This window comes from Vicugna pacos, chromosome 5, assembly GCF_048564905.1.
Source record: "Vicugna pacos chromosome 5, VicPac4, whole genome shotgun sequence".
NCBI classification, from domain to species: domain Eukaryota; kingdom Metazoa; phylum Chordata; class Mammalia; order Artiodactyla; family Camelidae; genus Vicugna; species Vicugna pacos.
In genome coordinates, this window is record NC_132991.1 from 58,075,595 (window position 1) to 58,103,447 (window position 27,853).

The window sequence follows — 27,853 nt, forward strand, 5'->3', positions numbered from 1 at the left end:
ACAATTTACAAGGCACTTTTGCATTTATACCTCATCTAATGCTTGTAACAACCCTATCAAGTTGATAGACATACAGTATTATTTTCATCACCCCCAGTATACAAAGAAATAGGTACAGAAAATGGTAGGTAGTGTCCATGTAAGTTTTCTAACTGCAGATCTTTAGCTGATCACCTAATTCTTCAACCATATAGACAGCCATATATATCTGGGTTATTCTTAGTCTTATTCTCTCCTCTTTTCCTATCCTATGACCCTTAGAAGTATTTTCTATGAACCCATACTTCAAGGATACAAAAGCTGCAAACACTATAGAATAACATGACCTACAATGGTCACTGCAATGATCAGACAGAGATACGTACTCTAGGTCCCCCCCGCACCACTTGCTTCTCACCTATTGAATCATACCAAATTATCCCTCTTACCTTCCTGAGAAGTAACCTCTCAAAATATAAGCTTAATTACAGAAGCTGAGTAGAAAATATTCAGTGATTCTATGCTTTTTGTTTTCAGATTATTATATTAGCTAAAGTCATTATAGATGTGGACTACATTACTTTGTCTGCAAGAGGCGTTACTATTTTAGTTGATAGTCTATATTCAGTTCATTCCACTACTATTGTCTTGACAGGTAAGAAATAACTAGAAGCTAATTGTATCCACATAAAACTGTTTTCAAAAATTGTTTTTTGTAATCTGAGCAATTATAAAGTAAGCCTGATACTCTGTCACACAGTTCGAAGAAGGAACTCATGTAAGTCTACGTGAAACTCCACAGTAAGTCTACATACAACAATGACAGTCTATTCTGTACCCCAAATAGGCCTTTCTGATTTCCTAATTACTTTCTTGAACCCCTATTTTTTCCAGAATGTAAAATGAGAATTCAACTATGAGCTCCCAACAACAAAAATCTACACACTGATTTATAATAATAGTGGCAGATTTATACTGATAACCTCTGTCTGGTTTCCTTTGACTAATTGTGCACATTTGAGTTAACATTTAAGAGTTCTCTATGTTGCTGTGCAATATAGCAAAGCAAAATGGCCCAAGAGAGTTCTGGACATATTTAGTGCTAATTGCGTAACTGTATCTACTCCATACCTAACTCTCCAGATGATCAATATTGTATTTGTTTTTTAACTGAAACAGATTACTGAAGGCAGCAAAGGAAACTCCATCTGCTGCTATAGAATTACATTTTTATGGAGTATATTTACTTGGCATGGAAGGTAAATTCAAGCAAACAAAAACTTTGTGAAAATTAGCTAGAAAAAAATGTTTAAAAGAAGTTATTAAATATATTTTATCTAAATAATATGCTTAATTCAATGTCATAGTAATCCTGACTCTGAAAAACAGTTGTAGTGGGGTTTAAATTTTATTCCACACTCTTGTGTGCAAGAAATGCCATCTTATACTAGCTTTCAAATAACTAGTTTCCCCAAGCTGGCAGAAATTGAATCTCAAAAAGTACGGGGCTTTCTCTGCACTCCGGAGAGTCATATGCATCTCCAGAGTCCTATGCATGTCTGGGCTATCTCAAGCAAAGCAGGATATTTAGGCCTTAGGTGTAATGTAAAATAAATGATATGCTCAATGTTCAAGTTGATATGGTTTCCAGAAGAGGCTCCAAAAGCACAAAAGTTTTGCAGAGACTAGGATTTCTGTCGCCAAGTGTCCAGTTTTCCTCTGGGTACCACTTAGCTAGCCATTCTTCCCTCAAAGCCCCTGTTCCTACTATCTCCTTTTTTGTCTTAGATTCTTTGCCCTTTCCTATTTGTTCCCCGTTTCTTAATCCCCACTTTTAAAGGTACCTCTCTCCCTTCCCCCTAGCATAATGCCATCTATAAACTCAGGCTTTTGAAAATATAAGCCTGAAAGAAAAGTTATCTTTAAACAGGTTTTCTCTAGGCCATACAATCCAGCCCTCCTCACCCTGAGGCAATAGACACAAAGGAATTACGGGCTTATAATGGAGGCGGTGAGCGGGGAATACAAGGAGAACAAAAACTCAGTTAATACCTTAAAGTATCCACTCACAAATGTAAAAATACATTTATATCTTAATTTGTGTTATACTTATTCCAACACAGCAACACTATTGTGAAAGAATATCACATGACAGCTCTAAAAGTAAAACACAAATTTGAATGAAACGATTTTAATTTGGTAGTTTACTTAATTACTAGATTGCTTACTACTTCAATCCCAAAACATTTCTTTTTATGGCAAGAACTTCAGTGATTTTAAACTTCAATAAGCGATATATTGTTTGATTTAAAAACATCATTCAGCTCTTCTGAACTCAAAGCTATATGAATTGCAAAAATGACATTAAATTTTCTTACATTTCAAATATGATGTTCCTACTCACTAAAAAAAAAAAACACCCTAAAATGTCAAAATCTGTTCTGAAGCCAAAAGGAAGAAAACCTCTGATTTTTCAAAATTCCCCACTCTTAAATAAACCTGTTTAACTTCTATTGTTTGTAACAGAAAACCAAACCATAATTTTGGCTAAACCCACACATGCTTTTTCTCAGCTGTTCTTCATTAACAGAGATGTGACTCAGACCTTTTTAATACTTTAATATATGCAAGTGAATAAAAAGCACAGTGTATCAGCTTATAGCAATTAAATAACACAAGCATTTTTTTTCTTGTTCAATTTATAGGGAATTTAATAGCTAGCCTGGCTCATTCTAGAGCTGGTATTCCAGAAGCATTTACCACACTAGGGACAATCCAACGGCTCTGCTATCATTTGTACTCAGGACAAGAAGAGGTAAAAAAAAAAAACCAAAACAGAGTAATTCCAAAATAGAGTATTTGCAAGATATAATTTGCCTCTCTCACTTCTGTGGGCTAATTTCTCCACAGGTTGAGTGTTCTATAATAGTTCATGTTACTAACTCAAAATCTGATGATTTTTCTAGTACTAATCTGCCATCCACAATTCTGCTTCCCACAAAATGTGCACATTTGTTTTAACCTCAATATTTAAGATTCAATCTACAAATAAGCACGCTGACAATACAGAGATTTATAATTAAAATATAAAATATAAAATATTTTATAATTAAAATCACTAAGTCATTTCTATGATTATTTGTGATGAATGAAAGTGAAATCCCCCCTAAAAAAGTGAAACCCTTTGGGAAGTTTTCCTTACTCGCCAAACAGGGTTAGAGTGAGGGTGTGTGAAGACCAGGTTGGCATAGTAGTGTTTTGCCCCTGAGTATTCCTTTTGCTTTCCCCCCAGGACCTAAGACAGTGTTTCTCCAACTTTAGGGTACCTGGGAATCACCTGGAGGACCTGTTACATCATAGATTCCTGGGCTCCTTTCCAGAGTTTCTGATCTAACATCCACGGCAGGCCCTAGAATTTGCATTTCTAACAAGTTCCCAGAAGGTGTGGCTGCTGGTCCAGAACCACTGTTCAAGGCATGGAAGATATACAGGCATATATAGCAGTCAAATGCCAATGTAAAGACCAGTATGTCAACCCTCTGGTACCCTGCATGGGCCTGGTTTATGTTCATTTTATGAATTTCTTATGCCACCACTAACAGATTTTCTAAGAACTGCTCAGGAATTTACTTTTATTAATCATATAAACAACTCGATTACTTCATGGTCAAAGGCAGAGGGTGTTTCCTTCAAAGAAAGAATTGCTTTTCCTAGAGTCCTATGGCCTGAGTTGTGCTTGTTTCTTTGTTTTTGCCAGAGGAAAATTGAGTTGCTTTCCTGAGTGGCTTATTTTCAACTTACTTTTATGCTATAGTCTCTTTCCTGGTTTCCTAGTACAATCACCTGAGTAGTTTTGAAAACTTCCAATGTTCAGGCTGCATCCCAGTATAATTAAATCATTGTTTCTAGGGGGTAGAATCCAGACATAGTTTTTATAGCTATCCAGGTGATTCCAATGCACAATGAAGACTGAGACCCACTGTCTTAGTTCAAACTCAATGGTTTTTTAACGAGGGTTGTTCATTAGAATCATCTGTGGCACTTAAAAACCAACACACATGCCCAGATGTTACCAAGAGAGTCTGATTTAGTTGGTGGACTTAAAAAACAAACAAACAAAACCCTGGAGATTCTAAAATGCAGTCAGAACTTAGAACATCTACTAGGAATCAATGGCAATTGATGGCTCCCTCTAAAAATATGGCCATTAAGCTTCCATCTGTAGACTGCCGTTGGTTGACAAATATCTGCTATACGGAGCTACAGAGACTTCCCTATGAACTAATGAGAGCCTTGGGTTAGATAGTTTAAGGAGAAACTGTTTCTTCTTCATTTAGGTTCGGATGGCTTGCTCCAGTGCTCTTGGCTACTTAACTTACAATGCAAACGCTTTCCGTATCCTATTAAAGGAATGCAGGAATAAACCTAATCAGTTCCTTCGTATAACAAATAATATCAGCAGAGATGCAAGTATAAACCCAGTATTTTTAAAGGAATTTCAAATGCAACAAAGAGTGGGACTTCCTTCCTCAAGGTATTGTGCCTATATTTGAAGTTGCAGGAATGAAACTATTGATACAGGAATTTTTAAGGAAGTTTAAGGAATATCAAAGGGAACTATCCTTGATGTGAATATATACACAGTATATATAACAAAGGATAAACCCACTAAATGTCTACTGCCAAAGCCTGTTTTAATTCCAACTTAGCAACAGAATTGTGAGTGCAGACAAGAATACAACCAGGTCTTGGGGATCCTATCTGGCCAGGATTATTCACATTTCAGAAAAGTTTTGGGGAGATTGGTTGCCTCCAAGTCTGATCCAGGAAGCCATTTTTTGGTAGACTGGGGTACATTTGAGAGCTCTGAGACAACCAAGAATGCCACTATGACCTTGGCATCAAACGGGACTTCTGGACTTGATCCAAAGCTACAAATTCCAAGGGCAGAAACAAGGCTAAGTCAGACCCAGTGGTTGGAGATATGGCTAAGTTTGCCAGGCATTTATTCAGAGGATTTTGCCTCAGTGTTGTAACTATCATGAACTTAAGTTTCTGGAAAAAGAGGAGAATCTCCTTACAATGGATGTATTTTCTCTTTTTTCATAAATGTAATTGAACTACAAGTCTCTGCAAATAGTGCTGTTTATATATAGGGAAGAGAACTACTCAAAATACACTATTAACTCTACAATAATAAAAGAGAACAGGATCCAATAGTGTATTATGGTTTTATAAAACAAGTTTAAGTACAGAGAAAAATTAGTGTTATCTTCAGAGTCATTTTAATTCTTTGAAAAACTGGAAACTCAAAACTGATTACCTAATTTTATACAGTAAGCCAGGGAAAACGAAATTATAATTGCCGTAACTGACAGTGTTAAAAATATCTACTGATTCAAAAAATTAATTTAGGATAAATAATGGAAGTATCATTTTACAGTCACTTACACAGCTAGCCCATATGGCAACTTTTGGGAATTTTTCTAATTCCCAAAAAGTTTTCCTCAGGACACTTTACTGCCATCTGCTTATAGTAACCATACAACTCTACAATGACTGTGAGGTGAATGGCACTCCCTGGAGTTGTGAACACTCAACTTTCAGGATTATAAGCAGTGACAAGTGGTCAGTAAACTTGTAAGAATGGCTACCAAATGAGCTGGAACTGGTAAGCAAATAACGGTTAATCCCATAACTAATAATGCTCTGTACTCTTCTTAGAGCATTTATGTAGACTATTCCCTTTAATTTTCATAACAATCCTGTGAAGAAATTTGGTTTATATGAAACTATAGGAAATGCACTAAGATTATTGTTTGGAACCTTGGGAATGGATAATCACATCCTCCACCAAATATTCCTTGATACCACTACTGGAAACAAAGTAGATTGATTGTGTTTGGGATCATGGCAGTATTTTTTTGGAGTATGTACCATTTCTCTGTTCCCACACCCTCATTCAGCCCCAAGAATGGCAGTTTAGAAGAGTCCTTGGATGTGTAAATTTTGAAGTATGTAGAGACATAATTTTACTGTTAATTGACCTTGCATGAAAAGTAATCTGAGCCTAACACTGGTTAGTTTCGTGTTGCCCTACAGCCATATGATGTTCACATGCCTGTGCCTCATTAAAGGTGACAACAGCAAATGTTCCTCATCAAGATAACCAGAAACACATTTGTGATAACCAGCTTTAATATTTAACTTTAGTCAAGACCTACTACCACCAGGAAAATTTTGTAAAACTGTATTTATATGTTATATGTACAGGATGATGCTTAAAATAATATTTCTTCTAAAGCCACATACATCATATTAACTTCAGTACAATTTGTTATTCTTTGGCTTGAAACACTTCATTGGTATCTCATTGCTTTGAAAATAAAATTTAGGTTTTATTTTATTCTTAATACATACAATGACCTGATCTTTATTCTCTTATCTCCCACCATGTCTCCAGGTACCTTTCATTCCAGTCACACCAAACTACTTGGTGCCCTTTGCATATGCCATGCCGTTTTATAGTACTGTAATTTTTCATATTCCTATTCCCTGTCTGAAATACCTTCTCCCCACCTCATCCACTTGAAGACCTGTTTTCTTTAAAACCTAACTGACGTGTGTCTTCTTCCATGAATCTTTCCCTGATCACGTCAAGCAGATTTAATCTTCCAAATGTTTTGGGAGATGAGTAAATGAGTGACTGAATATAAAATACCTACATGTTACATGCATAGTTAGTACAGGTAACATGTATAAAATTAAACCATGAGGCCCTGAACATGGAACCTGGGCATACTAAGTATATAGTTCCAGTTTTTGTGATAAAAATGTTTTCCTTTTAGTTTGGAGAAAAATGGAGGACCATCCATAATTCCTGTCTTTAAAAAAGGTAATTGATTTTTATCTCTGAGGTAACTTCTAGCCCTGAGACTTCTATTTCATTTCTGTTTTGTTTTGTTTGGGGGGGGGTTAATTAGGTTAATTAATTAATTAATTATTTAAAATGGAGATACTGGGGATTGAACCCAGGACATCATGCATGCTAAACACACACTCTACCACTGATTGAGCTATACCCTCCCCCACTTCTATTTCACGTCTAACAATTTAAAATGTAGTGGCTACCAAAAAAAGTTTACCTGTAAGCTTTTGCTTTTCTAATTCTATATACCTAAAATATCTTCCTATTTACAAGCTCATGTTAATCATTTCTTTGAAGGCTGTCCTTACTAACGTCACTTAACAGAAATCCCTCTTACTTTGCTTTTCCTCACACGGCATGCACAGAAATAAGTCATTATTGGAACAACATGTAAGTATGACTTTAATTATAATTATGATCTTGCTGTTGTTCTGTTTCATTTACAACTTGTCCATCTTAAAGTTCTTAGGGCAGAGACCATTCTTTCCATTGATACTATGTACAATCTTATACAGAATTGGTAGATGATGGCTGAATGGCCAAGGCCTGCAAGATCAGAATCCAGATCTTATAATGTTAACTCATCGATTCCTATTAATTACTGATTTTATGTATATGCTTAGTGTTTGTTCATGTATGCTTAGTGTAGGACCAAAATTGATCTTACTTGGTATCTTATCTTACTGGCAAAAGCGAAGGTAGAACCTTCCAAAATCAAGATCAGTTTGCTAGAGTCACAAATGGAAAGAGAGAATAGGAAAAGAAAAGGAGAGGAAAGAACTTCGTTTATTCAGTGAATATCTGAGAGATGCCATGTAGGCATGGGAGGCTGTATTTCTGAATACCAGTGGGTAGAAGAATGGCTGGTTTTTGAATAGCGTTTTTAGTTTAGTAGTAATTTACATAAAAGAATAAAGCCAGTCCCATTCTTTCTTCACTTTAATATTGGTTTCTGAGCAACTGTGTACCAGTGTGGTACTGTGTACCAGTGATGGTCTGATGAAGTTTTCACAGGTTTGTGGTAACAAAAGAAAAAATATGGACAATCAAGTTTCTGATAAAGTTAATTTCATTCAAGTGAAGTCTTCTATTTTGACATAATGCCTTCTACACTTTCTTTTGATGTTAAAATACCCCTTCCTCTACAAAATGATGTTTAGAGTAGTTGGCATTTGTTCTTTCATTAGTGCCAACTTGGCATAATAAAAAGTTGGCAACCATATATTGGTCCCCACAAATTTTTGCACTCTGACATTTCAAAGTTTGGAAGCTACTAATCTGTACTCTTAGAATATTTCAGTGATGTGAAGAAAATAGAACTATATAGAAATAAATGCAATGAGAATATACCTAGGGCTCTGAGGCTTAAGAAAGAGACTTAATTGTGGCTCTCTCATTTTTAGGGAAAGAGCACCGAAGAAAATTAAAACCCAGAATTCAACCAAGAGATTCTCTGACTTTCAGACCTCCTGTAACTAGCTACATGGGACTCTTCAAAACAACAGAAAAGACTGCTGTTTCTCATAATGTTTTTTCTTTTTCATCTGCAATTTCATCAGATATCATAAAAGTATCAAGACCAAGAATAGTGTTTTTGAGCCAACTTGGGAAACGCGTACAAAAAGCTAATCCGGAGCTTGCAGAAGGCTAATAAAAGCATTTTAGTATGAAAGGATTCCTGAGCAATTGTTAAAAAATTTTTGTTTTTAATTGTAAAATATACGTAACTGGGTAATCTTTTTTAATGTAAGTTCTTGATATTGATACTTAACAGATTTTTCTTGGAATGTCTACTGAAACTTACCATCAGGTCAGAGTTATGGTTTCAAAAAATAAGTAAAATTTTCTGTAACAGAATGCTTGCACTTAAAACTATTAAAATACAGCAACTGACACAAGTGGCATAATTAGTGTATATATCAAATGTTAGAAACATGTTTAAATTGGTATGCTGGGCTAAAAAGGCCTGATTCAAAGTACACCATATGTTAACACTCACCGTAATACCTTAAGCTATTTAATGATAAATACTACAAATGCACGAGGCATCTGAAATCTGAAATGAATACTTTTAAAACATTTTATTAAAAAAAATCTGAAATCACTGTCCATCAAGCACAAAAATATGGCTAAAAAGTGTGGCCACCAGTATTGACCATTCTCCATACTTATAGAGTTATCTTTGGTTTGCAGCTGGAATGGCTGATATTCTTTGTGGCTTAGAATCACTTAATGTCTTTGTCCAAAGAGTACTGTTGCCAGTAGGTGCAAGTTTTAATGTATGTCTGCTTCTCATATTTTATAGCAGCAGACAGATGTGACACAAAAGTTAACTGGGTTTCACTGGGTCCTTTAAAGAGTACCCCCCCTTTCCTCTGTCCACTTTGCTCAACTGTTTCTATAGTCTACCTGGGCTGCACTGAACATATACATTAATTAGCAGTTATTTTCTCCAACATGCTTTAACCTAATAGTAACCATGGCGATAGCAGCTACACATATTTAGGGCTTTCTGTGTACCACAGTCCAAAGCCTGTGCTCCTAACCACTGTATAAAGAGACCTCTTTAATCTTCAAATTCAATTCTAAATTATCTTAATAGCTCTCACTCACAATTTTCTGGTGGATACACTAAAATAGAGGAATTGCGGGGGAAATTGCATATTTTATACTAAAAAGGGATAAATAATTCACATGGTAAAAAACTGTGTCATTTATTCAGCACCTTTAAGAATCCATATCAATGGAAATATTAAGCCTCTGTAGACATTGAAAAAAAAAGCCTTCAGACAACAAACTTTGAAATTGGCTTCAGGTGGGCTAAGCAGTATTTTCAGAGTTGAGGCTCAGGGTTTTCTTTTTTGCATTCAATAACATAGATATTTCCTGAGTACCTTGGCCTAGCCAGATCATCCTGCCATACCTAAAACTTAACAGTGTTTCAAGCACAGCCCCCAAGCAAAAATTACTTTTATCACCTTATATTTTCTTTTTTTTTTTAATTATGTATAAGATGAAAAAGGTCTCAAGATATAGAGGGTTTCAGCAAATTGCCTGCCTCCTGCCTGCACTGTAACTTCGGTACGTATACATGCCAGTATAAAGCTCAATGTTTCTCCTTTCCTTTCCCTCCCATCTCTTTTCTTCTTTCCCTTCCTTCTGACTAAATTCTGGAAGACCTAAGGATACGAAAAGCTTCCAGAATTTGCTCTTTTTTTTTTTAAATCTGTAGTTTCCCTTATTTATATCATGAACTCAAATATGTATTTGTAGCTCCTGGAACAATTTTGATACTTTGAAATTTTAAGAGCTCAGATTATAGATATTCCAATTTCATAAAATTTACAATAGTGGAAAAAAATCTTGGTCAATTTTCTTCCACAGTTTATATGCACTCTGATTGCAACAGCCATAGGAAACACATTTCTTCTCTGTGAATTCAGATTCAGATGATACAGAATACAAATACAAATGTAAAGATTGAATTCACAAGCTAATAGTTTCTTCTAAATGATATTTACAAACCAATTCTATCACACCTATACCTCAGCATCAAAGAACAAGCTTTATAAATACTGCTGTTTCTACATGTTCCCTCATATCAATTATATTTTTTATTTCCAGGATAAAATGGAGGATTATAAAGCAATATTCTATGATCACAATTCTAGAGAAAAGAATTACTTAAGGAATTTCTCAAAAGGGAGGTCACCTTAAGGCAGAATTAAAATAAGAATTCTTTTTATTCTAGTGTTTAATCCTTATCCACTAGTTTCTCAATAAAGCAAGTCACTGACTAGAAAGTTAACAACTTGATCCAGTATGGATGGCGTAATATAAATCTCTACTAGTAAAATTTCTCAAAGGACATTAAACAGTACCACCATCTTTATATTCAAAGGACAATACATTCAGTTACTTTAATTTGCACAGAAAAAAAGTAATAACACTGTTATGATATCTGCAGTAAAAGTTCAGATTCAAAGGAAATTATCCAAAACCAAAACAAAACCCTTTTCACCTCATATATTTTCACTTATCAAATATAAAATCTAAAACAATGAGTGCGAATGTTAAGTGACCAACTAAAAAGTACAATACACACTTGAGAGATTACTTGCATGCCATATTTCTTAAAACCTCAGATTTTCAGAAATATATAGAATTCCTATTTGCCCCAAAGAAGATACCTAATAATTTTTTTATAATTACAAACATACATTCTGTTGGAGAAAGTCACCTTTTGCTTTGATTTAGAATTCTCTGAGCTGACATGACTTTGACCTGGCTACCTTTCTAAAGTTGCTCTCTCATTAGAAAATGTTATATTTTCTAATGTTTCAGTGGAAGCCAAAAAATAGCTTCTACTATCCTGATACAAGAAAGGGGGAAAAAGATCAATGCTTGTATCACTATACTTCTTCCAAGGTTTTTCTTTCTACAATATCAGTACTCTTTTCTCAACAAGATGTTTTACTTTGGTTTTGATAATCAAAAAAAAACAAAAAACAAAAAACTATGTCTCTTCATAAGGTCATAGCATATTATTATAGTCTCTCAGAAGAGCAAGTTAAACATCAAACATAAGAAAAAGAATAACAAAAATTAGCCTTGTTAAACAGTGTTATATACAAAATGATATACAATTTCTATAATTTGATATATATAAAAAAACTTTATTACAACTTATAGAGATTTTTTGAAAAACAAAAATCAGATCTTCATTTTTAATCGTGGTACTTTTATGGCAGCCTCTCCAACTTCTTTTGATATGTCTACTCCAAGAGGACATCTGTATAATAATGAAACAAATCTTATTATTTCAAATATCCACTTCCTGATCCGTCACTAGTTCTGCAAACTATTTACTTAAAATTCTGACAAATGGTACATGTATCTAATGTATAATTGATTATATGTGGTGATGGTTCTTGAATACATACAAATACAGTGGGACCTCAAACCAGAATAACAGGTGAAGGAAGGCTAGTTCTATTAATAAGAAATCTAAATTTGGCAATTTTAAAAAAACACTTTGAGGTATAACTGACGTGTTAAAAGCTATACACATTTAATGTATACAATTCAATGAGTTCAGGGATTGAAACTTTTTGAAAGAAATAGTTCTATTTCTCTCAAATACTGTAAATAAATAAAAACTTGAAACAGAAAAAAAAAGAATAAAAAATGCCTTTTAATGCTCTACAAAGCTAAAAGGGTAAAAACAGTTTACCATATTGCTAATCTTACCTGCAACCCTTCCTACTTCAGAAATCCCCCAGGTTTCAGTTCTTCTCTGAAGTTTCAAAAGCAGGCTTACATCCTTTTCTACCTTCCTTTGTCACTGGTGGCAGGAGAGATCTTAGATCATACCCTTTCTCTGCTCTTCCTCAGTAAATAATTTTGGCCTCAGATTTCTGACTTTTTTCAGTGTTGCCCTATACAAGTCTTCAGCTGGACCCCAACCTAGAAAAAGCCATCATCTCCAGCCTCAGCACTGCTCCAAGAAGGCAATGTGGGATCAGATGGCAGACTGTACCTAAGACTAGGCCATCACCTTAAGGGATTCTTTCTGCCACTACTAACTAAACTCACTGATGATCAGCCTTAATAGCCTGTGGTACATGTAGCTATAATTATGCATTAAAATGCTGAAAAGTTTTAAAACAGATGAAACAATGCTGAAAATAGAATTATGTTAGATTATGAAACATAATCATGCTTTACTATTTTTACTATCCCAGAATTAACTTAGACCAGAAATTGATAACAAATTGGAAAACTATGCTACTCCTTGGAATTTTGATTTGGGAGAGGAAATAAGACTTGCAGAAAACAGCTTTCTTTTGAACATTTCTCAGTTGCCTGTGGAGAAGGATACTCACAACCCACTCTCACACCTGAATGCTTTTTGCACATTTTCCTTGAGTTTCCAGCATAGCAGGTGGACCTGAGACGTTTTGACCCTACCAAAGTCCAGGCCATGGACATAGTTTCCATTCTCGTCCCAAATGAGGGAATTCATCACCCTTATCCACCTTAGCCATCATCTGTTTCTAACCTATGATTTGTCAAAATTTTTATAATTTGATGCTGTAACATATTTCTCATAAGGTATCTACCTCCCAGGTTCATGAAAAAAAAATTAATGCAATCCTTCTTCAAGTATCACCAGAATGTCAATGAAAACCTCACATATAAAAGCAAAATCCAGGCTCTGACTTTCAGATGCAAATTGCATAAAGATTATAAATGGTACCACGTACTTTGGTTCATAGCGGATGCCTTCTGTATTGTGTAAAATGCCCAAGCCAGCACGCAATCTTTCAACACCATTCCTAAACAAGAATCATTAAAATAAAATAAGTAGCCCAAGATTTAAAAGAAGAAAATTTAGCATGATGAAATAGTAATTCATATTTACATAATTATGAGTGAAGAAGCACAACTAACCCGTGGCTTACCATGCAATCATAATGCCATTGTCAGTGCACAGTCTAGGAGGAGGGCACAACAAAGTGCACCGAGTTGCATCTGTTACAATTTCTAAAGCTTCTCGGATATATAAGTTACTTGCAACACCTCCAGATACAACCTGAAAAGGTTGAGAAAATCAAAATTAATAAAATATCACATTTTGTGGTGGGTAATGAGCAAGTGATAGATCTGTATAATAAATATCTGAAGAAGAAAAAAACCCAACAATTTCAATATCAGCATATGATCACTATTTTTTTATACATTTTCTTCTAACCCTTTTCTCATTACAATCTTTAATATAGTATTTTACACCCTGTAGGCTTTGCTTATAAGCATTTTTTTCAATTTACTACATAATTCTTAAATTATTATCTTTGATATTCATGTACTATTCCATTTTGTGAACCTACCATTTAAATGTTTTCTTATTTTCTAATTTTCAAAATAATGAAGTTTAAGGTATAGTTACACAGGAAATTCATCAAAGCTTTTAAAGCACATTTAAAGGGATTTCATCAAAGGAACATAAATTTGAAGGAAACAGACTATTTTTCTAAAAGTAATGACAGCACTTATATTGCATTTCATTTCATATTATAAATCATTTTTTATCCTCAATGAAAAGATGCAGTCTTGAACTTTTTTGCCACACAGGCTGTATAGATGTCCTATAAAGGTGCCACACCTGTACAAGAAATGGCTGTTAGATTTTATTCTACATAATTTCATACTGTTGGGCTAGCATATGGCATAAACACTTTTTCATCCTATGCACAGGGTCAATTAAACCTTGGAAGAAAAGTAACATACTGTAAAGTATTACTACTATTCTAAGATGACAAAACTTACCAGTACTGCATTACTTTGACATAACAAGTCTCTCTGCTTGCAAAACAGAATAGCACGATGTGTTCTTTTTGCAATGTGGCAAGCTATTGTGTGCTGCACTGCAGCAGCAATGTCTGCAGCTGAGGACAGGATCTGCCCCTTCTCAATACCTGTAGAAATGAGCAGGTGTTTTTAGGCACAATCCAGTATTACTTATTTGTCCAACTTTACTAATTAGAAATATACCTTCCTCTTTTTCCTTTTGCATTATCGTCTTATCAACAATGTGTTGAAGTCCAGAAAAAGAAAAATCACAATTTTTAGCACGTTGCATAGGAGGTCTGAAATCAAAATGCAATTTATTTCCCTGTTTGGCCAAATGTTCTATAGCCTTCCCACCACTCATGGCGGAGCACTCTGGATGTTTTATTAAAGAAAGCCTTCTTGCTACCTATCAAAAACAAACACAATTTTTTGTAATGTCATGAAACTGCACAGTTTGAAACCAAGGTGCAAAGAAAATTAATTTTACCCCAGATGAATAAGACATCTTATGCTTTTACAAATATAGACTATAGCTGGTGGTCAGTAAAGACTGACAGTCTTGCCCCTTGTGACAACCTGATCTGTAGTGGCCGATCATTGCTTTCCTATCTGCTTCTGCTCTTCTACTGGGGATGGAAAATAGATTTGAAGTTCACAATGACTGCTTAATGATGAACTTCAAAATAAGTTCTTCCAATCATTTCAGCTGTTGGCAGCAGGTTTTTTGTATATGGCATTAGTCTCTGTAGGATTCCAAAAAAAAGGGAAAGAAATCTACTTGTCAGTGGTGTCAGCAACTGTGACACGTAATAGGACTTTGTGCATCTTTAATGTCCTTACGTTTTCTTTATCCTCTTATTTCACTTTTTAAAAGTACATTACACTTTACAAAGCACTTCCTTTCACATGTTATTTGATTAAAAACATAAATGTATCTGCAAACAACCTGAGCCTTTATATACTGATGTAACCCTATTTTATTCTGAACAGGTAAGAATCCTTTATAAAACTATGTACTACTTTTTCCTTTTTTTCTTACTACAAATAGTTTCTTTTCAGTCTAATATATTATTCAGAAATACTGAGATGAATATTAGTAGTGCATCTACTACTATTTAGTTGAAACAGACACCTTAACAAAAAAGAGAAATTAATTCTTAAATAATTACCTTGTCAAGCATGTCACCTGGTGCTATGTCCAAAGACTTCCCAAGAAGCAGAAAATCTGAAACTCCTCTAACTAATGCCAATAAGCAATGACCTCCAGAAATCAAAAGAACTAAAAAAGGAAATTCTACTTTATTTGTTAACCTAATAGTAAGTGCGTGAGCCTCCATATGATGAATGGGAATGAAGGGCTTTCTAAACTGGTCTACTAGTTTTAAGCTAAATGATAATCCTACTCCCAAGCTTAATGCAAGTCCTGGTTTTACAGTAGTTGCAATTGCTGAGAGATCACTTGGAGAGATGTTACTGGCAGAGAGAGCTTCTTGCACTATTCGTTGAATATTTTCTCTGTGAAGCTGTTGAGCTACTGGAGGAATAATCCCACCTGTTCTGAAAGATATAAAGAAACAGCTTTTTATAATTTTAAGGTTGTAAAAATAGAGGAAGAAAAATTATGTATTACGGCTGAAGGTGTGTTTCAAGTTAAACATTATACAGTTAAAAACTGTTAGTAAGTCAAGTATTTTCAAATAATGTTTGCCTTATAATGAAGCACATTATAAGAACTCAATATGCAGTGATTAAGGATGTAACTTAATGTAATTTTCAAAATTGTGCACAACAAACTACTATGGATTGTTTGTTGATAAATGAAACCACCAAAATAATCTTGAGAAACATTCCAAGTAGGAAGTCTTGAATAAGGAAGAGAGGATAAAATTGGATTTTAGGAAAATTAATCTATCTGCACACAGGGAGATTTTTTAAGAGGTTATTGCAAAAGTATTTGTTTAAGGTGATTACATCTTAACTGGGTGGTTGTAGGAATGAAAAGGACCAAGAGCCCTGAAAACCATAATTAACTGGATATAAGGAGAAGGGGGGGAACCAAGGCATTAAGGATGAATCAAATATTGAGCTGGAATGAGTGGGAGAAAAGAAACACTAACAGAGAAACATGAAGACAGTTTTGTGAAGAAGATGAGTTTATTTTTAAACACACTGCACTTGAGGTCATGGCAGGACAGTGGACAGCTTGTAATCCTGAAATAGTTTGGGAATCCAATGCCAGAGTTGGTAATTTTGATTTTTGGTCCATGTAGGCCAAGTAGTAGATGACCACTTCAAATGTCAAGAGTAAAGAATCAGAAGGCAAAGTTAGCAAAAAATTTGCCAGCATGTGACTGATAGACAATCAGAGAAGCAGAGCCTAAAAACGAAGGGTTTGTAAGATGCAACTCTAATCTAAAAAAACAAACAAACAAACAAACAAAAAACCCTTTAAATATTTGATGTTGCAAGATCTGCTAGTTCTATATATACACAGTATTCAATGGATATTTACTTAATAGTTAAACTATGTACTGTGTCAGCCAATGAGGGAGATGTTAAAAGAAATTATCTTAATTCAACCTATCCATAATGTAATACCATTTTCCTTAATTCTTCAAAGTCACTTTTTCTTATATTCAACTCTGTTAATGGCATCAATAACCTCTTTATCATTCATGTTTCAAGGTTCATCCTTATCTCCTTTCCTTCACTTTCCACATTTAATTAAGTTTAGCGCCATTCCCACTGCCACCACCACGTTAAAAAAGCTCTCGTTATCTCAATCTATTCAAAGCCTTTTACCTGTACTTTCCCAGATACATTCTCTGATCCTTGGAGTCATTCTACACTGTGTTGCCAGAAAATAAAGCACCATGCTGACCCCCAGCTTTTACTTTCTTGGAATCTGGGAGACTTTAAATCCGAATCCTCTCCCTCCCACTTATTTCTTCCTTTTCCTACTTCCCTACTTCCCTTCCTTTCTGTGCCTCTTCTACGTATTTTATCTTCTTAGGATTATATTAAACACCAGAAACAAAAGAGATGAATAAGACCAAGGCTTTATTCTCAAAGAATTAATAATGATTAATAAAGTCAATTAATTAATAACCAAATAATAATTTGTAGACAGTATGGAGAGTGGATGATTAAGGAACAAAGCTAATAAAGAGGCAGGAAAACCATTTAGCCTCAAGGCTGGAGCCAAGAGTCCCGGTGAGAGACAATAAGGGCTAGAACTAAGTCAGTGGAAAGGGGGAGGAGAGTTTCAAGAAATACTTGGGAGGTTGATTCACTATAACTGAATGACTGATTTGGATATAGAATGGTGAGGGAGACAAGACTGTCCTTCAAGTCTCCGGGTGGGAATAAAGGACTCCTCTCCCAAATCCTCTATTATTGCACCTTCCGTGCTGTTTTACAGTGACCAGTTTACCTCTCTGTCCTCTTCACTTATTTATAGTAGTAACAGAAGTACTATTGCTATCAATTATAGGTAGCTTTTATTGAGCCCTTGCTATTTGTCAAGAACTAAATGCTTTAAAAGAATTCACATTTAATCTTCACAATGTTTTGAGCTAGTTTGGAGCTATTATCTCCATTTCACAGATAAGGAAAACTGAGGCACAGAAAATGGTGCAAGGTTTCAAAGCTACTAAGTGGCTGAACCAGAATGTAAACCTGCACTCCAAATCACTTTATATGGCAAGCTCCTCAGAGTCAAGGATCATATATCTTTGTCATATTTGTACCCACAGTGCCTTGGATGCTGCCTGGCAATTGTAGGTACTCAATATCTGTGAGAGGAGCTGTGGAGATGGTACCACACAGCCTATTTGCCTGCACATCTCTCTTGTGACTTATGTGCTAGCTAAACTAAATGTACAGTACTTTCTCACCTCTTTGCCTTTGCTGATGATGCTCTCTCAGGCTACAGTGTTCTTTCCATCTCCATTCATTGAAGGCCTAACTACCTTTCAAGTCCACTGACACCTGCAACATGTCACGTGCTGTGCTGGGCACTAGACATAGTGCAATGATTAATACAGACACAGCCCCTGTCACCATGGAGCTTAGAGTCTATTGGGTGAAAGAAAGACAGTATGTAAGCAAACAAATATAAAAATTACGAAGAAAATACGTAAGATATGGTGATACAGAATAAACAAGGTGGGATACCTAATTTAGATAGTGATCAGGGTAGGCCCTTCTGTGCAGTTAACATTTACATGTTCAGATGTGCAGTACACCCCAAAATAGTGAAAGGACTGTGGAACTGAGACATGGTAATAATGTTATTGTCTGTGCCACTTATTTGATACCCACTTTACGCTGCCTTGCACTGTTAATTTTCCTGGTAGGGCTATGTATCATGTCTCAAATAATAGTTAAGCTTCTTGAAGGCAAGGACTTACTGTGCCTTTCATATAATATGCAGCCATTAGAAGCCTACTCTTCCTCCTTCACATATACTATTTCTAATTATAATACTCTATATTATTTCTATTATGCACTCCACAGTCCTGAAAAGCAAGTACTATCTTCCTCGTTTTACAGATATGAAAACAGAATCAGAGAGAATAAGGAATTTCCCTAAAGTCAGAGTCAATATCAAGTGCCTAATTCATGATTCAAATGCAGGTTTGTGATCGCAGAACACCAACCTTTTTCACTATTAAGTTGTAAATTGATGACCTGAAATGTATTTGATTTGTACAGTATTTTAATATATTTGAATTACCAATTAATTTTTAAAATCTGGGAGATATTATCATAACATTCTGGATTTCCATTTTCTCTTGAAAATTCTGATGATCAAGTAACATAAAGCCTTCATTCCTGCATGGCAACAATTGGCTGGAGCTGAGCAGTGACCTCTCAGATATTTCCTACATTATATTCAGCCCATTTATTTATGTAACCTGCCTGGTAGCCCTCTGGAAATATCTGAATTTATAATCACCACCATTCTGTGCTTTAATATAACAGTATATAATTACTTATTTAACCAACGTGAGTCATGTGTATAAATGTGAATAGGATTTTCTTTTTCAATGATTAACAGGCTAAAGGTCAGGTCATACTTTCCTAGGACTTCAGTTGAGATCATGAAACATACAGGTCAACAAAAGAGAAAAAGGCATTACCAAGGGGAAACCATGAATAAATATTGATGCTCAGTTTCTTTTAGGCAACAAGATTAGCTAAAGTTGGGACCTTAAAGTTGTGGAGAGCCTTAAAAGCCAGGTTGAGGGGTTTAAGGTTTTCTACAGTAGTTATTAGAAGCTTTTGCACAAAAGAAGAAATTGGCTCCTAATACTAACTTTTATATATAATAAATACAAAAAAGTTATTTCATTTTATTTTTCCAAAAGAAGTGGAAACTACCAAGATAGCATCCACTTACTTTAAATGAACTTCAGTTTGGGAATGTATTGCTTCTCCCAAAACATTTCCGGTTTCATCCACTACAGCAGCTGCTGTATCATCACAACTGGTTTCAATTCCCAATACTAGTTTATGAAGAAATAATTTTCTAGGATGAAAATTAAAATGTCTTAAAACTTCATAAAGTTTCCTTTTTGATGGTTTAGAAAAAACTTCTGCTGTCTTAGTCAATATTAGCATATTTACTGTATAGATAATTCCTGGAAAAGAATCAAACAAACAAACATTATTTTTTGGAACTGACATTAGCCACTAACCCATTCAGTTAAGCAAAATTCTGAAAGCTTGGTTTATTTTTCAACATATAGTTTTATGAAACTTTAGCAAAGTTTTGTAAAAGTTAGCAAAAAATTTAAAGGCTGTAACAACCTGTTAATATAAAGAACAGTATGAATGAATATAATGCTCTTTAAGGAGGAAAACAGGGAAAGTTAGCTATAAAATGTTTAATATTACTATTACTTGTGTGTTGTTCTTATCCAACTATTGATTATTCTTTATAAAACAGCTAGTATTACAGTATAATAGTTGCATGGATAGTCCTCTGGAAAGTGCTACTTTTTTATAGCTAAAAATTAAGGCAAAACGTGTTTCTAAACAAAAATCAAACAATAAAGGCAAAACAGAACTGATAAAAATTAATGCATTCAATTTCCTGGAAACATTTTTCAAAATAAAATTTAATCATTTGATTGGAAAACAAGAGTTCACAAAAAACACACAGAACAAGTCGTCTAAGTTTAGAAACAAGTGTTCTCATAAAGCTCATCTTACAAGAACATCTCAACTAAAACGATCGCAACATAATACCTATTTTATCCATTAATCACAATTATTCGATGTAAATCTCCGTTTTGCCACAGGAATCTTTACCATAACAGGGATCTCCCCAAATTCTTCTTTCCCCAAAATAATGATAATAGCAATCCATCATTAAAGTACCCTGGTGTTTTTACACTGCCAAATATCTTGTTTCATGCCCCCAAATCACCTGTTCCAGAGCTTTCTCGATGTTTAAGTAGGCCCCTTCCCTACCACACTAATAGACAAAACGGAAAAAAAAAAAAAAAAGAGCGAATATTGGAACTGCTATTGTTCCATGGGGGCAGAGGGCATCCAGGGATTAGACGCAAGCGATCTATTCAAAGAGGACAGCTGCGGAGAGTGCAGCCCAGAAAGACAAGCCACAAAAAACTAGATTTATAGTCACTAAATCTAGGTAAGGCAGCTTGTGCGAAGCCCTTCTCTTTCGGGTCAAGAAAGATCCCAAGTGAACCCTGGGGACTCGGCCAGCGTTAGTCTCTCTCTCTCTGTCTAGGAAGGCGAAGACTCTGACTGGAACTGCTTTCCCTTGTGAGCGAAAGTATCAGTGGGGAGAGACGGGAGCAATTTCACCCACCTTTCTGCTGAACGACAGTACCTAGTATTCGTCTCCTTTCCGAAGCAAAGACAGTGAACTGCCCTTTCCCAGGAGCCAAGAAAGCCTGAACCTGTCGCCCCGGAAGTGATGTCATCAAAACGGGGCCAGCGCCCCGTCACTCAGGCCAGCATTAGTTTCCCGCTTATAGGGCGTCACTCTGAGAGTAACTATAAATATAAAGGCTGTCTTTACCCAAGCCGCTCTGCGTGCGCCCATGCAATTCTACCAGATTTGTAGGTAAGAAGTACTTCTACAAGGTCACACGGTTAGTGACTGGTACAGCGGAGACTGAACAGAGATTTGACTGCTTAGTCTTTAGTTCTAAACACTACGCTGCATTAAAAGAAAAAAAATTTTTTTTTGCCTTTGGCTGCAGTTTGTACGCCACTGTGAAAAAAGGATGGGATAGATTATTCGTCATCCCATTCTAGAGGAACTATCACCAAATATAAAGTTTGTGGCCTGAGATAACCCAATACTTTCTTTAAGAGACATGGAGGGAAACTAGGGACGCCCCCAAAGACTTGTTCAGTGTTCCCAGAGAACGGAAGCCCTTCTGGTTTGACAGTCTAAACCCTTACTCCCACTTCTTCACTTGAAATGAAAGCTGTGGGGCTGGCTCGTTTCTTGTGATTAAAAAAAGTGCTGGGGGGTGGGGATGGGCAGGGGAGGGGACGGTGGTAAATATTTACTTAACCTTAAAATTATAATATCCTATTTTCATAATGCATGCATGGTCTTTGTTTACTATATAGGCAACCTTCTGCACAGCAGTACTCCTATTCTCGTATCTCCTTCAGTCTTTTTTTGTTTTTATTGGTATGTGAACTTGTTACCATTTGAATAGATTTATCCCAAGAAGCTTTCTCTTCTCCCTGCTAGGCTTTAAGGTTTGACTGCGCAAGGACCTTATAAATGCAAGGTTGGACAGGGCTGGCACATATTTTGTACTTTGCATGGTGTTAAGTTCTTGGTATAAAGTAGTCACAGTTGTAGCCTAGTGGCAGATATGTAATTCATATTTACCAGATGTGTAAATTTATAATTACCATAATGTTAGTAAGAATTTTTAAGGTAGAACTTATGTTTATTAGAAATTTCATTTATGTGTGCCAGTAATAACCACAATTAACAAAATAGTGGCACTTACTATGTGCCAGGCACTGTTGTAGATTAATTTGTTTAATACTCACAACAGTCCCATGAGGTACTGTTCTCATTTTACAGATGAGACAATTGGATCACAGAGATTGGGTGATTTACAGGCCGCACAGCTAGTAAGTGCAGAGCTAGGATTAGAAGCCAGACCATCTGCTCTGGAGTCTGTTTTCTTAACTGCCAGAAGGTAAAATAGCTCATATTTTTCCTAGGATGTGCTGTTGACCCAAAAGAGGAAAAAAGAAAAAATTAAGACCTAAAGGTTAAGAAAAATCAATTATCCTATCTGATGGCAAATGATAGGTCAGAAGTTATTTTCGCTTATACACTGGAATCTAGTCTGAACATAATAAAATCTTTCATTTCTGGCATTGTTTTTCTTGCAACTTGAATTACATTGTCTCAATGCTCTCCTGTGCTGTCAGGAGTTATCCCTGTTGTGTTTGGTAGTATCAATGGTAGATTTCTTATCTGGACACTCTTGGGTGATGAGTCTGAGTGCTGTATTATATGAGGGAGAAGAACTTTAGGACACATTAGGAAGAAATTTTACTATTCCTTTGTGTGCATGTGGATAGTAGAAAGAAATGGCATTTACATCAGTCCCACATATTTGGCAACTGAAGGGGTAAATCTTCCATGTTCTTGTACTGGAGAAGTTATTGCAGAGAGGCATATGCTTTCTGGGGCTTCTCTGGACTTTCATGCAGATCACATCATATTGTTTGAATGACACATTCATGAGCATTCTCAAGAAAATATGGCCTAACCACTGTAACTTCAACTTTAAGTGAGAGCTCCAAGTGAAATCTAAATATGTTCATTTTGTCTCTGCTAGTGCCTAAATTTTCACTTGTAAACTTAAGAGGAAAATTTTAAATAAAAGAAGCTTTACAATACTCATTCCCTAGTTATGTCTTACTAAGTTGGAGTTCATTTTCATGTGTCACATATTTATTGGATTCTTTCCTTTGTCATAGGCAGTTTATTAATTTTTTGGGATAAAAGATAAGATCCATTCTCTATTTTCATTGTCTAACAGTAGGCAATTACAATACAGCATTATGGAAAATGTACATTGAGAGAGGAAAGTTGCTTGGGGGAGGTCATAGCTTGCCATAGATGTATCCACAGTCTAGCAGGACCTTTGTGTGATTACTGGGTTTCAACATCTTGTTCTTTTCAGGGCTTGAAATTGGTTTATCACATCTGGAAGTGATTGAGTCACAAAATTTGCTAAGAAACTGCTCTGTAAAAACTATAATACCAATGTACTAATTTATGAGAAATGATCTAGGATAGCTGAGCTTGCAGATCCTTGCCTTCTTTGTGTTGATTAAATTACAGCGAAAGCCACATCCAAATTATAACCAGACTGGCACAATGGAATGGAAGCAACAGAAATGTGTTTGGTGCTTTTAATGACTAATATATCAGGCCTGATGCACCCTTTTCCACTTGAGTCACAAAGCTATATTCTTTGTAGGTTGGATCGCACTAAAAATACACTGTCATTTGCCTTTATCTTTTAAAGTTTTTTTTGCTGACAAATATCGTTTTTGATGTGGAACATTCTTTCATCAATGGTAATACCATAAATCAGGTCTTATCTTTGGAAGGTATTTTGCTTTTTATTTCATATACTGAGCCATTATGCTTATTTTACAAATTTACTTTTTTTCTTTTATTGTGGTAAAATATGTTAACAAAATATACCATTTTAACCATTTTTAGGTGTATAGTTCAGTGGCATTAAGTACATTCACACTGTTGTGCAACCATTGCTACCATCGATCTCCAAAATTTTTCATCTTCCCCAGCTAAACTCTGTATCCATTAAACATTAATTCCCCATTTTCCCTTCTTCCAAGCCAATGGCAGCCACCATTCTTTTATGCCTTTGACTACTCTAGGTACCTCGTGTAAGTGGTATCATGTATTTGTCCTTTTGTGACTGGCTTATTTCACTTAGCATTAATGTCAAGTTTCATCCAATGTTGTAGCATGTGTCAGAATTTCCTTCCTTTTAAAGCTAAATATTCCATTGTGTATGTATACCATGTTTTGTTTATGCATTCATCTGTCAATGGACACTTCAGTTACTCCTACCTTCTGACTATTGTCAATAGTATTGTTATAAACATGGGTTGTACAAGTATCTTTTCAAGTTCCTGCTTTCAGTTCTTTGGGGTATATACCCAGAAGTGGAATTGCTGGATCAAGTGGTAATTCAGTTTAATTTTTTGAGGAATTGTCATACTCAGATGACCTTATTTTTCCAGTATGTGGTCTATGTGTGTTTTTTGACAGGACAGGGAGAGGGTGAATCTCTTGGTTGCTCTCATATACTCCCTATGATGGCTGAGTGCCATGATAGAAGCATGTCGTTTGATAATTCAAAACAGGGACAAATGTTTCAAAGCAAAATCATTGTAACAGGTTTTCATGTAGTAGCTGGTATATTGGTGTTTTCCTGGGCATTAGCCAATAAATCATCTGGCTCTTTGGTTCTTTTTTAAAAATTATGAAATGAAGAAAATAATGCACGCTTATCTTCTTGATATGGTCAAAATAGGGAGTTTTTGCAAAATCCGCCAAGTTTTACAAAAAAGTGTTGGCAGTAAATTTATAACTATGTAATTGGAAAGTCAGAAAATTTATATACTGTAAAATTACTCATATTTATATTTTAAAAAGAGTTCATTCTCTCGTGTTAATGATGTAGTTTTAGTTTTTGAATTTGAGAAGAATGTATTTTTATCAGTGTAATTATGCAGTTAAGAGTGAAAGAACACGATGATAAAATTGGCTTATTGCTAAACAAAACTATATAGTATTTTAGAGCTACAGGTTACTTTTGTACCATTTGTTGTTTATTAAGGACTTGAATGAGTCAAGAAATAGAATAAATTATACTATCATGCTGAACATAAAATCCAAATAGTTTTTACTAAACTATTTTTAAATTATGAAATATATCAGGCTATGAAGAAGTAGGAAAAATAATATAATCAACTTTTGTGAACCCAATACCTAATTTAAGAGTGAAAATGTCACCTAATACAGTTGAAACCATCTGTATATTATATACCCAAAATATTCAGTATTCTAAATTTGATGTTTATAATTGTCATGCATTCATTTGTAGCTAAACAAAAACTTTTAAACCCCATATAACAAAGTACCTGCTGAATAGTTTTTAACTGGAACTGAAATTAGGGAGTAAAATAATCTGAGATATCTCACTACTTTTTGACATCAAGCAAAATGAAGGAAAGTTTATCTTTGCTATTCTTTTATCTTCCTTCCCTGCCCAGTACTACTTCGAAGTTTTTTATTTTACCTGTACCTGTCTTCCAGGTACTAAACCTGTTTACATTTCCAACATCAATATGTAATATCCATTAACTGTTTTGGGAGTTACACTTTTCTATCTGTCCTGTTAGAAAGATTATTAAACTGCATTAGTCTATACTGGGTTGCTGTGTTTGTCTTCTTCAGGATTATTAGCATGAGAGTATTTTGCAGGCATATTTATTAGTGATATATATTAATATAGGAGACAATATAGGAGAAATATATTGCATAATAATCAAGTCAACTACAGCTAGATAAGATGAATCAGTAGGCTAACATCTAAAAACATGGGGTTCTATAAAAATAAAGAAATCTTAGACTTTTGTTTAATAAATCCATTAAATAAATATATGAAGGGAAAGCCAACATTAAATGCTGGGACTTGAGGTTTTAGTGACCATAAAGTGAATCAGTGATATGTGGCTCTGAAAATAGCTAAAATATTATGCTGCATTAAGAATAAAAAGTATCCAGAACAAGGGAAATGATACTGTAGTGACATCACATCCATAACCTCTTGTTAACTTTTAGTGCTATACAATAATAAACTGCACTTAGAGCAGAATTACCAGGATAGTGGGAAAAACTTGAAACCATATCATATGGAAAATGGTGAAGGCTTTGGCAATGTTTATTCAGTGCTGCTGATAATAACTTAAAAGTTAAATACCTGAAGTTATATAAAGATTAGACTTGGCCCAATGTAAAACAAGTTATAAATTCCAATACAAAAATTCAGCCCCAAAATAAAAACAAAAAGCCCCAAAGACAAAACAAATAAAATAAAATAAAAAACCCAAAAATGCAGCCTTTTAAGTCTTCATTAGCGCTAACACAAAACTGAATAGAGGCATGGTGGTCAATGAAAATTCAACATAAAGGATGGAACTGAATTACATAGCCTCTGAGGTCTTTTCCAACTCTTAGCATCATATAGTTCCATAATGCTAATTCACACAGATATTAGTTAAGGAGATAGTTATGCCCCTCAGGATCTTTTTAGTTTAATAGACAATAGTGCCATAAACCTAAAAAATACAGTTCTATGCTTTGAAAAAGAAAAGGATGGGGCAGGTCAAAAGTATACAGGGGCCAACCTGGAAAGTTCCACTGGGAACTTTGCCTTCTAATAGTCAAAGGTGGAGGACAAATTTAGCAACAAAGTAATAACGACAGTAATGGAATATAAACCAAAGAATAAAATATCCATGAGTCCATAATGTAAATGATTGAGTAGATAAATGAGAGAAAGGAAAAATCTTCCTTATGGAAGAATTCCAATAAATAAATGTAGAAGAAATGAAGGAAATAGAAAACAACCATTGGACCTCCACAATAATAATTCCTGTAGGAAAGATTCACCAATGAATGTTAAAATTAGTGTCATTTCTGAGCTCACGCCTATTTAGAAATTATTATGTGTCCTGACTTGAAATTCAGAGTAATTATAGCATAGCAATTGATTTTGTTCCAAATAACAGTCACTATAAATTTTGTTTTTTTAAGGGTTTTTATTTATTTTATATTAAACGGTACAAATTTGTGAAATTGGGAATAGTTTCCATATTGACTGGTCAACCATTCACCTAAGTGTTAAGGCCAAAAACTATGAGTCATTTTTGTTCCCTTCTCCCAACCCACTTTCAATTATATCAGTGTCTTGTGAGCTGTATTTGCTAAGTATATCCCATATCTGACCACTTCATCAACTAATTCCCTAATCTGAGCTACCTCTTGCCTGTAGTAGCTTCCCAACTGTTCTTCCTGCCTCCTATTACCTTGTAGTTTATTTTCAACATTAGCTAGTAACCTTCACAAAACAAAAAATAACTCAGATCCCTTTAATCTCCTGTGCAAAATTCTCCAATGGCTTTGCCAAGCTTAGAATAAAATTTGCTAATTACTTTGGTCTATAAAGTCCTATATGATCTGACCCCTTAACAACTTCTCTGACCTTTGCTACCATTCTCATCCTCATTGCTTATTACTCCTTTCCAGGCTCAGTAGTTTTGCTTTTCTTTAAACACACCAACCTCATCCCTGTCCCAGATCCTTAATATTTGTCATCACCTGTATTGGAAAGTCTTTTTCCTCAGATCTTTGTACTGCTTGCTCCTTTACATCAGGAAGGTCTGTGTCCAAAAGTCACCTTAGTTAGGATCTTTGGGGAAGACCTTTCTGAGGCAGGCTGCCCTGCTTTCACCTGCTTAATT

General features: G+C 35.0%; 2 protein-coding genes across 21 annotated transcripts in view; one reads left to right on the forward strand and one right to left on the reverse strand.

The window, feature by feature from the left end:
- The window catches only part of ANKAR (ankyrin and armadillo repeat containing), a 57,475-nt gene extending 48,893 nt beyond the window's left edge, over positions 1-8,582 (forward strand). For 9 of the 13 annotated variants that reach the window (XM_072961283.1, XM_006209989.3, XM_072961285.1 and 6 more), the window contains 5 exons: positions 517-634; positions 2,685-2,794; positions 4,317-4,513; positions 6,828-6,874; positions 8,311-8,582. In XM_072961283.1, coding sequence (XP_072817384.1) covers positions 517-634; positions 2,685-2,794; positions 4,317-4,513; positions 6,828-6,874; positions 8,311-8,558 — 720 coding nt within the window. In that variant the 3' untranslated portion in view covers positions 8,559-8,582. Of the gene's footprint in view, positions 1-516; positions 635-2,684; positions 2,797-4,316; positions 4,514-6,827; positions 6,875-8,310 lie in introns of those variants that run through there. The other 4 variants (XM_072961286.1, XM_072961284.1, XM_072961293.1 and 1 more) reach the window with 4 other exon arrangements.
- Positions 8,583-9,605: 1,023 nt separating this feature from the next.
- On the reverse strand, positions 9,606-21,217 carry OSGEPL1 (O-sialoglycoprotein endopeptidase like 1). Of its 8 annotated transcripts, XR_012072750.1 has the most exons (9): positions 21,105-21,217; positions 19,665-19,905; positions 15,430-15,817; positions 14,462-14,666; positions 14,237-14,385; positions 13,372-13,502; positions 13,174-13,245; positions 12,158-12,251; positions 11,626-11,699 (listed from the first exon to the last, which is right to left on the reverse strand). XR_012072750.1 is itself a non-coding variant. In XM_006209988.4 (8 exons), the coding sequence occupies exons 2-8, from the start codon at positions 19,883-19,885 to the stop codon at positions 11,621-11,623; spliced, it is 1,245 nt and encodes a 414-aa protein (XP_006210050.3). In that variant the 5' UTR covers positions 19,886-19,905; positions 21,105-21,217; the 3' UTR covers positions 9,606-11,620. The 8 variants fall into 8 exon arrangements, 6 of the variants coding, with proteins under 6 accessions (XP_006210050.3, XP_072817400.1, XP_031534132.2 ...); XM_006209988.4 differs by lacking the exon at positions 12,158-12,251 and having other exon boundaries at positions 9,606-11,699; XR_012072749.1 differs by having other exon boundaries at positions 11,655-11,699; positions 12,158-13,245.
- Positions 21,218-27,853: the final 6,636 nt, after the last annotated feature.

Coding starts and splice junctions, on each gene's coding strand:
- OSGEPL1 (XM_031678272.2), bottom strand. CDS start 19,885: ATGCTAATATTGACTAAGACAGCAGAAGTTTTTTCTAAACCATCAAAA. Junction 15,818..19,664: donor CAAACTGAAGTTCATTTAAA/GTAAGTGGATGC, acceptor TATATCTTTCAG/AACAGGTGGGATTATTCCTC. Junction 13,246..13,371: donor AATGGCATTATGATTGCATG/GTAAGCCACGGG, acceptor ATTCTTGTTTAG/GAATGGTGTTGAAAGATTGC.